Genomic DNA, 16,366 nt, shown 5'->3' on the forward strand with positions numbered 1-16,366 from the left:
AGAGACTACTGGCCATGCTGTCTGGAGAGTCTTGGGAACTAGAGTCCAAATATGTAAACAAGCTCTGTTTTGACTCATATCTTTTTAAAAGTATTCATTTTTCTTGTTCCGGTTTGCAATGAGTGCATTAAAAAAAGAGAATGTAAGGATTTTTAAAAAATGGGGAAAGTATTCTTAACCTCCCTCCCTCTTCTGAGTGTAGCATCTTTACAAAAGCAGACAATGAAATGGAAACCCAAGAGATAATGACGGGGAGCGGAGAACCCAGGATCAGGCCTGGAGCATTGCTGGATCAATATACATACTTATCAGTGCAATCCAAAGGAGTTAACAATGCCTTTTCAGTGAGCATTTCTTTTCTGTGCTTTAAGTCAAATGTCTGGGAAGAGATATAATCTGCAATTCATTTAATTAAAACTCCTGAATGTCTCACTGCATCTGAAGCTTTTTTTTTTTTGCAGTGAAACGAGAAAGCTGCGATCTCTCTTTGTCAGAGAGGTGTAGCAAAGCTACAATAGGTGAGAAGAGCCTCTAAAACCCTGCTTGCAAGGACTGCTACAGCTGAACTGCAGACCTATTCAGATATTCAGACTGGAATCCTGTTGGTGATATATGCAGGCATAATGCTAAATTACTTCTGTGTACGTCTTTTGCTGGTCATTGCAGAAGCAGGTACCTGCAGTCCCCAAGTTACGAACATTGTAGGTTCCGTAGGTTTGTTATTAAGTTGAATTTGTAAGTAAGTTGGAACAGGTAACTCCAGCTATATCTGTATCTGTATCTATCTATCTACTGGTGGCGCAGTGAGTTAGACACCCTCAGCTTGCCAAGGGTCAGTCGCCCTTCCATCCACCCAACAAACAGGAATATATTCCAACCTCCAGTAGTACAGCTGTACTCTATCCTGGGCAGTGGCTCTAGGGGGGTTATTGTAAGTTTGGTGCTACTGTTCCACCTATGTGCAGAGAAGAGTGTCAACAGCTGCAGATTGACTGAAGGCATCAGTAGAGGAACTATACGGCTCCCTCCTAGAGCCCGAGGTCTTGCTGCGAATATCTCTCAAGCTACTGTGATTTGTACCTGGCACTTTTTCCTATGCCCCCTACCTAATGTCAATTATACTGCCAATTTGCCGATTTCTTGCCAATAAGAATTGCACTGTGTAGGAATACCTCTGTAGTCTAATCCCCCATTGCACTGTTGTGAAAGATGACTCGTTAGCACTCCAGCACTTTAATTAACGGTGAGAGTTCTGTTAGTTACTAATGGTGCTATTGTGCGGTCACTTTAATTTTGCATTTGCACTTTACATCGTGTATTATATAATCACTCCCAACAATGGTCGAATGGCCGGGGAAAATTGGAGATGGTTTTATAAGGCCTCCACCTTTTAAAAGCCTTATAAATTGAACTACAATAATGGCGGAAATGATGGTTTAACAACCGCCCGGGCTATTGACATATCATATAACAGCGCACTAGTGAACTACCAGGATGTGGAGAACGATGGGGGGGGGGGAGGGAGGGAGTGAGTTCCGGTGCTTGGGGGGCCCCCATCGAGGTGATGATGGGGAGGGGGAGATATGGGAAAGGGAGAGTTAAAAAACCAATTCGGCCAATTCGTGAGCAAGCAAAATTCCAAAATGTCCTCCCGACATGGTAAACTTGGGTACCAAGGTAGACCGTCCCCCAGATTAAAGGTGCTGCTGTTGAACGCCAGGTCTGTCAATGGTAAAACATCAACCATTCAGGATTTAATCCTGGATGAAAAGCTAGGCCTGGCGTGCATCACGGAGACCTGGTTGGACGAGGCTGGAGGGGTTAATCTCACCCAGCTTTGCCCACCAGGTTATGCCATGCAACACCAACCGAGATCCGGGGGGCGGGGAGGCGGAGTTGCAATAGTCTATAAAGATTCCATCTCATTGGTCAGGGGCCCAGCCTTACAGTCGACCTTGTTTGAATGTGTCCACCTCAGGCTAGGAGACAGAATAGGGCTGTTGTTGGTGTACCGACCACCCCGCTGCACCACAGCCGCCCTACCTGAGCTTGCAGAGTTGGTCTCGGGCCTGGCATTGGAGTCCCAGCGGCTTGTAGTGCTGGGGGACTTCAATGTCCATGAAGAGACCACTCTTTCAGGAGTGGCTCAGGACTTCATGGCTGCCATGGCAACTATGGGGCTGTCCCAGCTAGTATCTGGCCCTACCCACTGTGCTGGACACACACTTGACTTGGTCTTCTGTCAGGGCTGGGAAGAAGGTGGCGGTGTGGAGAAGTTATCAATCTCCCCTTTGCCATGGACTGACCACCACCTGATCAAGTTTAGACTTGCTGCAACTTCTAACCTCCGCAGGGGTGGTGGACTCATTAAGATGGTCCGCCCCAGGAGGCTTATGGATCCAGAAGGACTCTTGGGGATGTTTCTGCTGCCTTGGATGGTGATTCTGTCGATGCCCTGGTCGCTCACTGGAATAGGGAGTTGACTAGGGCAATAGACATGATTGCTCCGGAGCGCCCCCTCTTAAGTTGCCGAGTGAAACCTGCCCCATGGTTCAACGAGGAGTTGGTGGAGCTAAAGTGAACAAAGAGGTGGCTAGAGAGCGTGTGGAGGAAAGAGCCCAGCGAGCCAAACCGAACACGCCTACGCCTTTATCTAAGGGCGTATGGCGCGGCAATAGAGGCCGTGCAAAATGCTTTCTACTCGGCCAATATTGCGTCTGCAAGGAACCGTCCAGCAGAGCTGTTCCGAGTAGTCAGAGGGTTGTTGAATCCCACCTCGAGTGGGTCCCCTGACGACTCGGCAGCGCGCTGTGAAGCATTTGCTCAGTACTTTGCGGACAAAGTCGCTTTGATCTGTGCGGGCTTTGACACCACATTACGTGCAGTCTCTGAGGATGTAACTCAAGCATCTGCTTGTCCAGTTTTGTTGGATTCGTTTCGATCTGTTCAACTCGACAAGGTCATCAGGGTTCTGGGAGAGGCGAGGCCTACCACATGCATCCTAGACCCATCCTAGACTCCATTTTCTTACAGCCCATATCAGTTGTTTTGGAATTTTAAAATGTGCATATGTACTGGAGCAGTCCACACCAGCATGTAGGAAAGAAGTCACATGTTTTCCTTGAGTGAAGAGATATACAGTCATGCGAATATGCACATTTTTGGGGTGCAATTTAAGCACACCTTTTTTACATGTATTTTTGAGATGTTAATGCATATTTTCTTTAAACATCATTTAGCCAACCCCCTTTTTTCCAGGTTTCTTCTGCATTTTAGGACCTGTGTAGAGGACATATTCATCAGGTTTTTGGGATTAGGCCAAGAATGATTATTAACTTAACTATACTTAATTAAACAGCCATTGATGGATGCTGTCCAGCTCATGGTGGTAGGACTACAAATGTTTTGACAGTAGCTTGTAACCAAAATATTTTAGGTCCCCCCCCCCCCCCCCCCATTAGCCTTTGCTCTACTACACTATCAGGAATGATTGTTCTTTTTTTATTATTTCATGACACCTTCACAAGCCACCTGCAGCCTGGACAATTCCCACCACCCCACATTTCTTACCACTGCACTGCAGGATGCCATTTCTTTCACCCTCAGCATCACTTCTTGTCCAAATGTCGTGGGCCAGAAAACTTGTGAGACGAGTCCTCTACTACAGGCTTCTTGTGCTGTGAGCTTCCTTCCACAAAACAGCATTTCATTTGCCTGCAAGGATAAAATACCCTTTAATTAAATGGATGCTAATGCATCACCAAAAGAGACAGCCAAAGAAAGCATCAATTTGCATAACGTTTGCATGTGCTGATTTCTATGTCTATGTGCAAATTTAGAAATAACTACTACATATGTTGCTGAAGGCTTTCAAGGCTGGAATCACTGGGTTGCTGTGAGTTTTCTGGGCTGTGGGGCCATGTTCCAGAAGCATTCTTTCCTGATGTTTTGCCCACATTAGGCTTGGTTTCTCCTCAAAAAAATGGTTAAAAACTCGTTTTGAATATGGGGGGCACTGGGGTTCGATTCTAAAGTCAATTCTGATTTTCACAGAAAAGAAATGCAAAACTCTGGGAAACCTCTGAGACTTCTGAATCCTTTCGTTTATGGTTTGAAAGTGTTATTTCCTGTTTCATTGGGTGGTCTTTACTTTGAAAGTAGTTGTTTTACTCCAGAAGTAGGGAAAAGCAAAAGGAAGAAATTCCTTCCTTCTCTGGGTTTAAAACTGGCTTGAGCTGAGGCCAGAAAATTCCTTCCTTCTCTGGTTTAAAACTGGCTTGATCCCTGCTTCTGATCCCTGGCTTGAGCCGTGGCCAGGAATCAGAAGCAGGGAAAAGCAAACGGAAGAAATTCCTTCCTTCTCTGGTTTAAAACTGGCTTCTGTGGCTTTAAAACTGGCTTCTCTGGTTTGAGCCGATGCCAGGAAATTCTTTCCTTCTCTGGTTTAAAACTGGCTGCTCTGGCTTGAGCCGAGGCCATGAAATTCCTTTCTTCTCTGGTTTAAAACTGGATTCTCTAGCTTTAAAACTGGCTTCCTCTTGGCATGTTTCTCTCTTTCACCCTCCATTCGTTTGAGCTGAGGCCATGAAATTCCTTCCTTCTCTGGTTTAAAACTGGATTCTTTGGCTTGAGCCGAGGCCACGAAATTCCTTCCTTCTCTGGTTTAAAACTGGATTCTCTGGCTTTAAAACTGGCTTTTCTGGTTTGAGCCGAGGCCATGAAATTCCTTCCTTCTCTGGTTTAAAACTGGATTCTCTAGCTTTAAAACTGGCTTCCTCTTGGCACGTTTCTCTCTTTCACCCTCCATTTGTTTGAGCTGAGGCCATGAAATTCCTTCCTTCTCTGGTTTAAAACTGGATTCTTTGGCTTGAGCCAAGGCCAGGGACCAGAAGCGGGTAAAAGCTGAATCATTTCCAACTCACTTCCTGAGTCATAACAAAAATGGTGGAAAAAGCTTCGGAAGGGCAAATGGACTTATGGTTTTTTAAAAAACTTAAATATTGCTTCTTGTCAGATCCTGCGGGATCTCAGAATGAAACACGCACTCACAAAGCAGATCCTTTGGATATCGGTTTATTCAGTCCATACAGGAGTCATGCAAAGAGAGATCTGAGGGTTTTCCCGCCAATAGCCAGTAACACATTCCCCCTGGATGCCTCCTCCCTTCTTCCCTCCTTATCTCAAGTTGTGACTACATTCCATTCCCACATCTACAAAGCAGTCTCTGCAACCAGATGGCTCCCTATCAAGCCATAAACTATCCTATTGTCAGGAGGGAGTCTTCATGGTTCCGGCTGTGTTTTCATAGCATGAAGGCCACATCCTGACATAACTCCCCCCCTGTGAAGATGGTCCCCACCTGGAAAGAAAGAAAGAGAGAGATGTGAGCAACAACAACATCATGGCCCCGGCTTGTGTGGGAAGGAAACATGGAACTTTTTAATCAACCGGGGTGCTCTAACATGTTATTGAACCACCCACTCAGGATGAATAGCTTTTGAGGCCCATTGAACCAAATAATACAGTTTGCCTCTGGTCCGTTTAGAGTCCAAAATGTCCTTGATCTCAAAATGGGTATGGGCCCCCACCATGATGGGGACAGGTTGCGAGTCCGGTTGTGACCACTTCTGGGAAGGACACACAGGCTTAAGCAGGCTGACATGAAATACTGGGTGCACCTTCCTCCACGTGTGTGGCAGGTCAAGGCGCACTGCCACTGGATTAATTAATTCCTGAACTCGAAAAGGGCCCAGAAACAAGGCTGACAATTTCCGGGACGGTTGTGTGGATCTCAGGTATTTGGTTGACAAATAAACAAAGTCCCCCACCTTCAGCGGCGGCTGCACAGACCGCTTTTTGTCAGCAAATTTTTTATATTCCCTTTTTGCCCTGTCCAGTGTCTCTGTAATCATTGGCCAAGACGCTGCAATCTTTTCTCCCCATTCGTTTGGAGTGGCCCCTCCTGGCCCTGGTGGGGTTAGTCCCGGAAAAGGAGGAAAGTCTCTTCCCCCCACTATTTTAAAAGGGGAGGCTCCCGTGGAAGCATGATCACTGTTATTATAGCAATATTCGGCCAGATCTAGCATGGAAGCCCATTGATCCTGCTGATATGTGGAGTAACATCTCAAAAACTGTTGTAGTGTCTTTTGGACTCTTTCCGTGGCCCCATCAGTCTCGGGATGGAATGCCGTGCTCAGCGTCCGTTCTGCCCCTAACATAGTTAGAAATGATTTCCAAAATTTGGAGGTGAATTGAGTGCCCCTGTCTGTTATCACTCGGCGTGGACAGCCGTGTAACCTGAAAACATGATGCAGGAACAGCTTCGCCAGCTCCGGGGCGGAGGGAAGCCTTTTCAGGGCCACAAAGTGGGCTTGTTTGGAAAATAGGTCAATCACAGTCCAAATGGTGTTATATCCCTGGCTGTCGGGCAACTCCACCACAAAATCCATGGCTATATCTGTCCACGGCTGCGTAGGATTAGCCACGGATTGCAACAGTCCCGTAGGTTTCCCTACCTTCTGTTTGTTTTTTGCACAGGTGGAGCATTCCAGCACACAATCCCTTATGTCTTTCCGCATAGCGGGCCACCAGAACTGTCGTGCCAGCAGCTTGAGGGTCTTGGTGAAGCCAAAGTGCCCAGCCAACACAGAGTCATGGCCCCCCTTCATGATGTCTTTCCGCATGGAAGCAGGCACATAATATTTAGACCCATATGTCCACAGCTCACCAGTTTGGGTGAGGTCTCCCTTATGTTGCTGTAACCACTCTTCTGTCTCCGAAGCGTCTCCCAATCTCTGTAACAGTTCTGTGGGCTGACTCGGGGGCTGCAGCTTATTCTGAAGCCTGGCTCTCGTCTGTACTACCAATCCCATTTGTTGCTGGGTGAAAACAGTCCCCACCTCTGAGGGCGCTGAATAGTCAGCTGTGGGCATACGTGACAAGGTGTCTGCCAACTGGTTCGTCCTTCCTGGGACGAACTTGAGGCGGAAATTAAATCTTTGGAAGAACTGAGCCCATCTGAGTTGTTTAGCATTTAGCCTTTGTGGGGTTTGCAATGCTTGCAAGTTTTTGTGGTCTGTCCACACTTCAAAGGGAACCTGGGCGCCTTCCAAGAAGTGCCGCCATTGTGCCAGCGCCGCTCACACAGCAAAGGATTCTTTTTCCCATACATGCCACCGTTTTTCGGTTTCAGAAAACTTTTTGGACAAGTAAGCACAAGGCTTGAGCTGGCCCTCATCGTCCACCTGTAGCAGCACGGCTCCATAAGCCGCCTCAGAGGCGTCACACTGTACTATGAAGGGTTTGTCTAGTTGTGCATGAATCAAGATGGGCTGGCTCGTGAATCTCATTTTCAACTCCTCGAAGGCCTTCTGGCACTCCGGTGACCACTCCAACCGAGCCCCAGGGGTTTTCGCCCTCCTTGTCTCCCCTCTCCCTTTGGTTTTTAGCAATTCAGTAAGGGGTAGGGCTATTTTGGCAAAGTCTTTAATGAATTGCCTGTAGAAGTTGGCAAACCCCAGGAATCCCTGAAGCTGTTTTCTGGTGCGGGGTGGCTCCCAAGCTAACACATCTTGTACCTTGGCTGGATCCATAGCGAGCCCCCTAGTGGATATACGGAAACCTAGGTAATTGAGCTCAGTCCGGTGGAACTCACATTTGGAAAGTTTGACATATAGCTGGTTTTCTTTTAATATTTGGAGCACCTTTCGGGTTGTTTTTATATGCTGATCCAGGGAGTTTGAGTATATCAAAAGGTCATCTAAATAGACCAGGACCCCATCATATAACATCTCGTGGAAGATGTCATTTATGAATTGCATGAACACTCGGGGCGAGCCTTTTAAACCCACTGGACAGACGCGGAATTGATACTGCCCGAGGTGACAATTAAATGCCGTTTTCCAGCAATCTTCATCTCGCACCCTCAGTCTGTAAAACGCCTCCCTAATGTCCAGTTTGGTAAAGATTCGTGCTTTACCCAGTTGCGCCAAAATGTCCGACATGAGGGGGAGGGGGTACTTGTTGGACGTGCAGATTGCGTTCAGGCCTCGGTAATCTACACACGGCCTTAACGATCCATCAGCCTTGGGCCTAAATAGCACGGGTGCTGCCACTGGGGAGCTGGATGGCTCTATGAATCCCCTCTCTAAGTTCTTGTCGATAAACTCTCTTAGGGCTTTTTTTTCTGGTTCTGACATTGCATATAGCTTAGGGCTTGGCAGCGTGGCATTGGGTTCAAACTCAATTGCACAGTCCGTTTTTCTATGGGGCGGCAGCTGGTCACATTCAGTCTCACTGAAAACCTCAGCCCACTTCCGGTAGACGCTTGGGATGGTAACTCCCTGGCCTGCAGGCGCTGCCTCTGCCTGGGCCCCTTGGGTTTGAGACTTGTGTGATGCCTGTGCGGGCCCTCTATGTCTGTATTTCCCATCTGTAAAGACGAAAGTTCCCTCTGCCCAGTTAATCTGGGGATTTTGCCATCTTAGCCACGGGATCCCCAAGATGACTGGCTGATGGGCCATGGGGGATATTATAAATTGTAAAGTCTCTTGGTGGGTTCCCATCTCTAAATGTAAGTAACTCGTTTTCTATCTCACTGGGGCCCCATGGGCAGAGGACCCATCTAACTGGGCGAAGACAACGGGCGTCTTTAGGGGTTGGGGCTTGACCCCCAATTGGGTCGCTAGTGTCGGGGTGATCAAGCACCTGGTGCACCCACAGTCTAACATTGCCTCCGTTTCTACTTTCAACCCCGACTCTGGATTTGTTAGAGTTATTGTCATTTTTACTACATCACAGTTGAGCCTTTTTAACTCACCGCCTTGGGAGCCTTCGATCTGCCTGCCGGCGGCCTTCACAGGTGATCTTGCCCGTTTCCCGCCGGGGGTAGTCGTCTTCTGCGTCCTCCAGCTCAACCTCCTCCGCAGGGAGCTGGTGGGGCCCCAACGCTGTCTCCACAGCTGTGGAGGCTTTTCCTTTAGCGGCTTTAGGGCCCGGTGTTGGCTTTTGGGGAAGAGCCTTGTCGTCCTTGGAAGCGCTGGACCCTCTGGTGCATTCGGCGGCTCTGTACCCTTCCTGGCCGCAGGAGAAGCAGGCCCCCCTCCTTGCTCTCCTCTCGCGGCTGGACGACCTCCCTCTGGGCGAGGGGCGTCTCATCCCTCCAGGCTGGCCGGCTGCCGGGTGTCGGATTCTCCCTCTCTCCTTCGCTCGACGGGGCATCTGTTCTTGGTCGCACTCGACCCTCCCAGCCAAAACGATCCAATCCTCCAGGTTATCAGGTTTTTCGCGATGTATAGCCCACTACAAAACGTCGGAGCGTAGCCCGGCTCGAAAGTATTCCAGCTTAGTGGTTTCAGACCAGTCTCTGATTCTGCCCGCTATCGCTTTGAACACAGTCTTATTCCCCTGGTAAATCTTCTTAAGCTGTCCCTTTGCTTTTTCTTGGGCTAGGGGGTCCTGGAACCCCTCTTGGAGCGCCCGCAGGAAATCATCCAGCCTCCTTAGCTCTGGCGCTTGGGTGTCATACATTTGCATCAGCCAGTCAGCGGCGGCATCTTTGAGGTTGGCCCCCACGGCGTGGATCATGGCCCCCTCCGAGGGGAAGGTATCCCCATAATCTTCCATGAAGTGCCTTACGTTAGTTATGAAGTAAGACAGCTGCTTCGGGTCCCCATTAAACTTGACACGCAGTTCTCCTCTCCCAAGCCCACCGGGTAGTTGGCTTCTCCCCAGAAGACCTGTGGTGAACGCGGATGTCCCGGGGGGTGGATAGGGTTGCTCCCCTTCCGCTGCAAACCCCACTCTCCCTGAGGGCCGATATCCAGTACCTTGCGTCTGTGAGCGTCTCTGCTCTCTCTCCCCCAGAGCCGTTTTCCAGGATGCTGCTACTTCCTTCCGCATCTCATCCAACTGGAATAAGAATGTTTGTAGCATGCGCTCCATGGCATCGACCTTCTCTTCTAGTCGCCTCGTATCTGACGGAGGCTCCCCGAAGGGTTCCTGGAGCCCCGACATGGGCAGCTTGCGCCTCACCGTCACGTCCTTCCGAACCGGCATCTGCGAGGAGGTCATCGGCGGCCAAGCAGCAGGGGCCTCTTCTTCCAGGTTCTCCTCTCCCGGGCACAGTTCGTCCTCCGACTCGTCTCCTAGCCCGGCGGGTAAGGAGGCATCCGCGCTGGCCCCCGTGCCCATGAACGACTCGCCCTCGAACATAGCTTACTTCCCGGATAGATGTCTCCTCACGGGTTGAGCAAGAAGTTTGTGAGATCTCTCTTTATGTCAGATCCTGCGGGATCTCAGAATGAAACACGCACTCACAAAGCAGATCCTTTGGATATCGGTTTATTCAGTCCATACAGGAGTCATGCAAAGAGAGATCTGAGGGTTTTTCCACCAATAGCCAGTAACACATTCCCCCTGGATGCCTCCTCCCTTCTCCCCTCCTTATCTCAAGTTGTGACTACATTCCATTCCCACATCTACAAAGCAGTCTCTGCAACCAGATGGCTCCCTATCAAGCCATAAACTATCCTATTGTCAGGAGGGAGTCTTCATGGTTCCGGCCGTGTTTTCATAGCATGAAGGCCACATCCTGACACTTCTAAAAGGTAATTTTAACAAAATTATTATGAATAACGAGTTATCCGAGCGACTCTATCCATGCCTAGCCCACATCTATGACAGGCATCCTTAGAGGTTGTGAGGTCTATTAGAAACTAGCCAGGTGAGGTTTATATATCTGTGGAATAATGTCCAAGGTGGGAGAAAGAACTCTTGTCTGTTTGGGAACCACTGTTCTAGACAAACAAAGAGCCCAATGGGCTCGTAGATTCACTCCCTACATCACTTCCCAGCTTTCATAACTTTTCTCAGACTTAAATAGCCAAATTAATGCAAAATGTTACCAGGCAAGTATGATGACACAATTGTCTCATCAGTACTAGACCATGGGGCTAATAAAGGACTCTACAACTGATCTGCCTGTTGGCAGGGGACCACAGTATTTCAAGTGTGTTAGGAAAGAGGTTTGCTCCCCCATGTAATAATAATATAATAATAACACTTTATTTATATTCCGTATATATGTGGACAGCAGGGAAATTTTGATGAGCCCTGGACCATTGAAAGTTTAAACCATAAACAAATAACTGAGCAAGAGTTCAACTAAAAACAACAAGTTTAAATAATAATAAAAATAAATATCTGAATTTCAATATTCTTTTGTGGCATGGTGTACTTCTAATGAGATAGAAATAGTGCTTCTGGAGCAGAATTAGCTCTTGTCAATGCAAAAAGGGAACCTTATCTGGATCAGGACAAAAGGAAACAAGCAAGAAGTTGACTTACCAGAGCAACGCCCAGTATCTGTGGGAAGGTGTAAGATGAGCAGCCAGCTGGCGTGAGCCGAATCGTTGCATATGGGGTCTGAAACCAAGCCTTTTCACTTGCCCAAACGATATCACAAAGTGGCAATATAGAAGCTCCCAAGCCTAGGGCAGGACCGTTGATTGCCACCACAATTGGCTTCTTAAACTGAATGAACGCTTTTACAAAATCCCTAAAATAGAAAGAGAAAAAAAGCAGGGACAAACCATATTCTAAAATCTCAAGGATCCTAGCCACAGGTGCAGACAGGTAAATAATAATAATAATAATAATAATAATAATAATGATAATGATAATGATAATAATAAAGAACTGGTGGGATCACAAGCCTGAAAAAGTTACAGAGAATGAACATGCCAAACTCCTCTGGGACTTCCGGATTCAGACAGACAGAGTTTTGGAGCATAATACTCCTGACCTCACAATCGTGTTAAAAAATTAAGTATGGATCGTTGATGTTGCAATCCCAGGCAACAGCAGGATTGAAGAGAAACAACTGGAAAAGCTGACATGATATGAGGATTAAAAATTGAACTGCAAAGACTCTGGCACAAGCCAGTCAAGGTAGTTCCAGTGGTGATCGGCACACTGGGTGCAGTGCCTCAAGATCTTGGCCTGCACTTAAACACAATTGGCACAGACAAAATTACCATTTGCCAGCTGCAGAAGGCCACCTTACTGGGATCTGCATGCATTATTCGCCGATACATCACACAGTCCTAGAAACTTGGGAAGTGTCCGATGTGTGATCCACTACAACAGCCAACAGAGTGATCTTGTTTGCTGTGGATTCACCTTGTTGTGTTTTAAATAATATTAATAATAATAATAATAATAATCATCATCATCATCATCATCATGATAATCATCATCATCACACCATCATCATCACATCAACAATAATCTATATATATAAATCTGTTAGGTTGGTTCAACCGGACAGCAAAACTCCACAACCCCCCAACGAAACTGCACCAAAATTGCCATGCCCCAAGGACAACCCACTCGGTACAAACTAATCCACTCAGAATTGAAAACAACACAACAACACACAGATAAATCGCCAAAACAACTGAGCATGCGCACTGGAGCAAAGTCCCCAGCGCGCGCGCACACATGGCCGAATGGCCAACGCACCCTCCGCACTTCCCTCCCTCCCTCGCCCCGCCCAGCACGAACATGTCGCCGCCCACACGCACACACACACACAAACAACGCAACTTCCCCTGGCCCCCTTCCCTCCACCCCCTCCTTCATCTCCTCCACGCTGCCTCCAAGCCCCACTCTGCACACTCCAAGCCTCGCCGCGCCACATCCCCTCCGGAAAGACACGCCCCCTCCCTTCGCCCCACCCCTTTCCTTCCAGGAGTGAATCACGGAGGGAAGGGGTGGGGCGAAGGGAGGGGGTGTGTCTTTCCGGAGGGGGAGGGAGGAGGGAAGGAGTGACTCAGGGAGGGAAGGGGTAGGGGTGAAGGGAGGGGGCGACTTTGAAGACACGCCCCCTCCCTTCGCCCCACCCCTTCCCTCCGTGATTCATTCCTGGAAGGAAAGGGGTGGGGCGAAGGGAGGGGGCGTGTCTAACCGGAGAGGGAGGGAGGAGGGAAGGAATGAGTCACAGAGGGAAGGGGTGGGGAGAAGGGAGGGGGCGTGTCTTCAAAGTCGCCCCCTCCCTTCACCCCCACCCCTTCCCTCCCTGACTCACTCCTTCCCTCCTCCCTCCCCCTCCAGAAAGACACGCCCCCTCCCTTCGCCCCACCCCTTCCCTCCGTGACCTTGAGCATGGGAGTTGTAGTTCACCTACATCCAGAGAGCACTGTGGACTCAAACAATGATGGACCCTAAATATGAATGCACATGGAGTTTGGAGGAAAGAGACCTTGACATTTGGGATTTGTAGTTACTGGGATTTATAGTTTACTACAATTAAAGAGCATTCTGAAACCCACAAACGACAGAAATGCAGCAAATTTCCAACACAGAACCCCCATGACCAAGAGAAAATACTCAAGTTTACACACAAGCATAAAGAAGGGTGAGGAAGGAGGGATGCCAGAGAGAGAAAGAGAGAGAGAGAGAGAGAAAGAAGGGAAAGGAAGGAGTGTGAGAGAGAGAAAGAGGGAAAGAGAGTGAGGGAAGGAAGGAAGAGAGGCTGGGCAGAGACTTCAAAACTCTTACTAAAGGCCACAGCAACGCGTGGCAGGGCACAGCTAGTATATCTATATATATAAAAATGCTCTGTGCATAATGAGTACCTTAAAAACAAAAGAAACAATGAACGAAATCACATCAAATTTGGCAACAAAACATCTCACAACCCAAGGAGTGACCATCACTCAAAAAATTGTGATTTTGTCGTTCGGGAGTTGTCGTTGCTGGGATTTATAGTTCACCTACAATCAAAGAGCGTTCTGAACTCCATCAACAATGGAATTGAACCAAACTTGGCAGACAGAACTCCCATGACCATCAGCAAATACTGGAAGGCCTTGGGTTTTGGAGTTGTAGTTCACCTATATCCAGAGAGCACTGTGGACTCAAACAATGATGGATCTGGACCAAACTTGGCACAAGCACTCAATAAGCCCAAATATGAACAGAGATGGAGTTTGGGGGAAATAGACCTTGACATTTGGGAGTTGTAGTTACTGGGATTCAAAGTTCACCTATAATCAAAGAGCATTCTGAACCCCATGAATGATAGAATTGGGGCAAACTTCCCACACGGAATCCCCATGACCAACAGAAAACACTTAAGGCCATCCAATCCAACTCCGTTCATTAGGGCAAGAAAACGTAATCAAAGAGCCTGACAAAGAGCCATCCAGCCATAGATAGATTAGATAGATTAGATAGATAGATATGATTCACACACACACAGATATAGTATCATAGATTTGAAAGGGACCCTTAAAGAACGACAATGATATGTTGCATGTTCACGGGTGGGCAAACCAGACACTCTCCACATCAACACTGACAAAGAAACAGCAAGAAATACTGTTTACCCACAAGCAGAAAGACATTACATATATTAGAAACCAACACTTTCTCATTACTTTATTTTCCAGATCACCAGACTGGGCCACAGCAACGCGTGGCAGGGGACAGCTAATAATAATGTAAAAGGTTTAGGTAAAAGTTTTCCCCTGATATTAAGTTCAGTTGTGTCCAACTCTGGGGGTTGGTGCTCATCTCCATTTCTAAGACAAAGACCCGGCGTTGTCCGTAGACACCTCCAAAGTCATGTGGCCAGAATGACTGCATGGAGTACCGTTACCTTCCTGCTGGATTGGTACCTATTAATCTACTCACATTTGCATGTTTTCGAATTGCTAGGTTGGCAGAAGCTGGGGCTGACAGTCGAAGCCCACATCCCTCCCACACTTGCGACTTTTCAATCAAGAACTTTAGCAGCTCAGAGGTTTAACCCACTGTGCCACTGGGGGTTGAGCTTATATTTATTTGGGGAAGTCCTGATGCTCAGCACCTAAATCTCCAGAATTAACTCCTGGCATCTTTGTCTGCTTCTCCTCTGAATTGATTTGCCTGCTGCCTTAATGTCAAGAGAAGATGCCTAGCCATGTGATTTATGGTGAAGAAGGGACCTTCTCATTGTTAACCTCATGGCTGGGACCTTGTTCGGAGCAAGCAATTTCCCAATGGAAAACCTGTTTGGCCAGGAAGGTGCTGTGGCAGTAAACGCAAGAAGAAGGCAAGGGTCAGGGACCTCCCTCCTTTCTATTTGTTTATTTGGTTGAGTAAATAGACCACCTTTCCCTTAAAGTTGGTTTCACTAACATGGGAAAGGTGATGAAAGAGCAAAGAGGCTGGTACTTTGTCAGGAGACACAGTAGATGTGGCTCTTAATGAGACATGCCGCATTATCACGGGGTGTCTGCGCCCAATAATAATAATAATAATAATAATAATAATAATAATAATAATCCTTTATTTATACCCCGCTACCATCTCCCGCAGGACTCGGTGGGGCTTACAAGAGGCCGAGCCCAAATACATCAAGAAAACAACAACGACAACAATACAACAATAAATAAACTCATAAACAAAGCAAAAAACAATAACAATAATATCACGACGCATTAAAAACCTGTGGCAGGGCCAAATGTAATGGTTAAAATTTTAAAAAATGCTAGGCATATCCAAGTGAAATAGGATAGATATTTTAGGGATAAGTGGGCGTGCAGACAATCCTAAATTTCTCATAAAGTGCATTTGGGACACATTGCTTGGATTTCCTTATTCTGTTTAGCCGGTATTGCACCACCTGACATCTCAGATTGGTGACATCTCAGGCAGGCTACAACACAGTCATCAATTACTTTACAATGCGTTACACAATGTCCAGCCAACCTGCCCAGAAAACAGCCACCCCAAAATGACCTAAACCCAATAACTTCCCTCTGCACATTCCCACATAATCCCAGCATGCCCGAAACCCAACCTTATGGCTTCTGCAATCCTTGCGCTCTCCTTTCGCCTGTCGCTGGATAATCTGCCAATTAAATAGGAATAATCTAAGCCACTGCAGAAGACGCTGCCCACCGCACTGAGAAGCAGGAGTTTGCTGTCGTCGGCGGATGCATTGCACAGGGCTCTCCGGACTTCCTTCATGATCTGCGGAGAAGCAAAAACAAGCACTTCTTTTGAACTGATAATCTAGATACTTGAGATTCTGCAAAAATGCCTAAAAGAGAGCCACATGGCTTTCAGAAGCAAGCAATAATTTTTGTAGCTATGTTTAAATGCTTTTTGCCTCCCTACATCCTTGATGGTCTTCTTAAGACTGCCCAATGTTACATATAATCACTTATAGATAAGCCATGCTGTGACAGCGTGGGTGGCGCCACCTATATGTAGAACTGTTAGTTGCAAGACTTAAACTGTTGTATCATGCTTAATCCTGCCTTTTTACCCTGCCTATGTATAGTTGGATTGATTGGTTATTTATAGCTGTCAATCA

General features: G+C 47.4%; 1 protein-coding gene across 1 annotated transcript in view; it reads right to left on the reverse strand.

Moving 5' to 3' along the window:
* The window catches only part of CDYL2 (chromodomain Y like 2), a 140,259-nt gene that overhangs the window by 13,197 nt on the left and 110,696 nt on the right, over window positions 1-16,366 (reverse strand). Inside the window, exons 4-6 of the mRNA XM_060788184.2 lie at window positions 15,848-16,020; window positions 11,347-11,557; window positions 3,571-3,714 (exon numbers count right to left, since the gene is read on the reverse strand). Of these exons, the coding sequence (XP_060644167.2) occupies window positions 3,571-3,714; window positions 11,347-11,557; window positions 15,848-16,020 (528 nt within the window). The remainder of the gene's footprint in view (window positions 1-3,570; window positions 3,715-11,346; window positions 11,558-15,847; window positions 16,021-16,366) is intronic.

Source organism: Anolis sagrei, chromosome 8, assembly GCF_037176765.1.
Source record: "Anolis sagrei isolate rAnoSag1 chromosome 8, rAnoSag1.mat, whole genome shotgun sequence".
Classification (NCBI taxonomy): Eukaryota; Metazoa; Chordata; class Lepidosauria; order Squamata; family Dactyloidae; genus Anolis; species Anolis sagrei.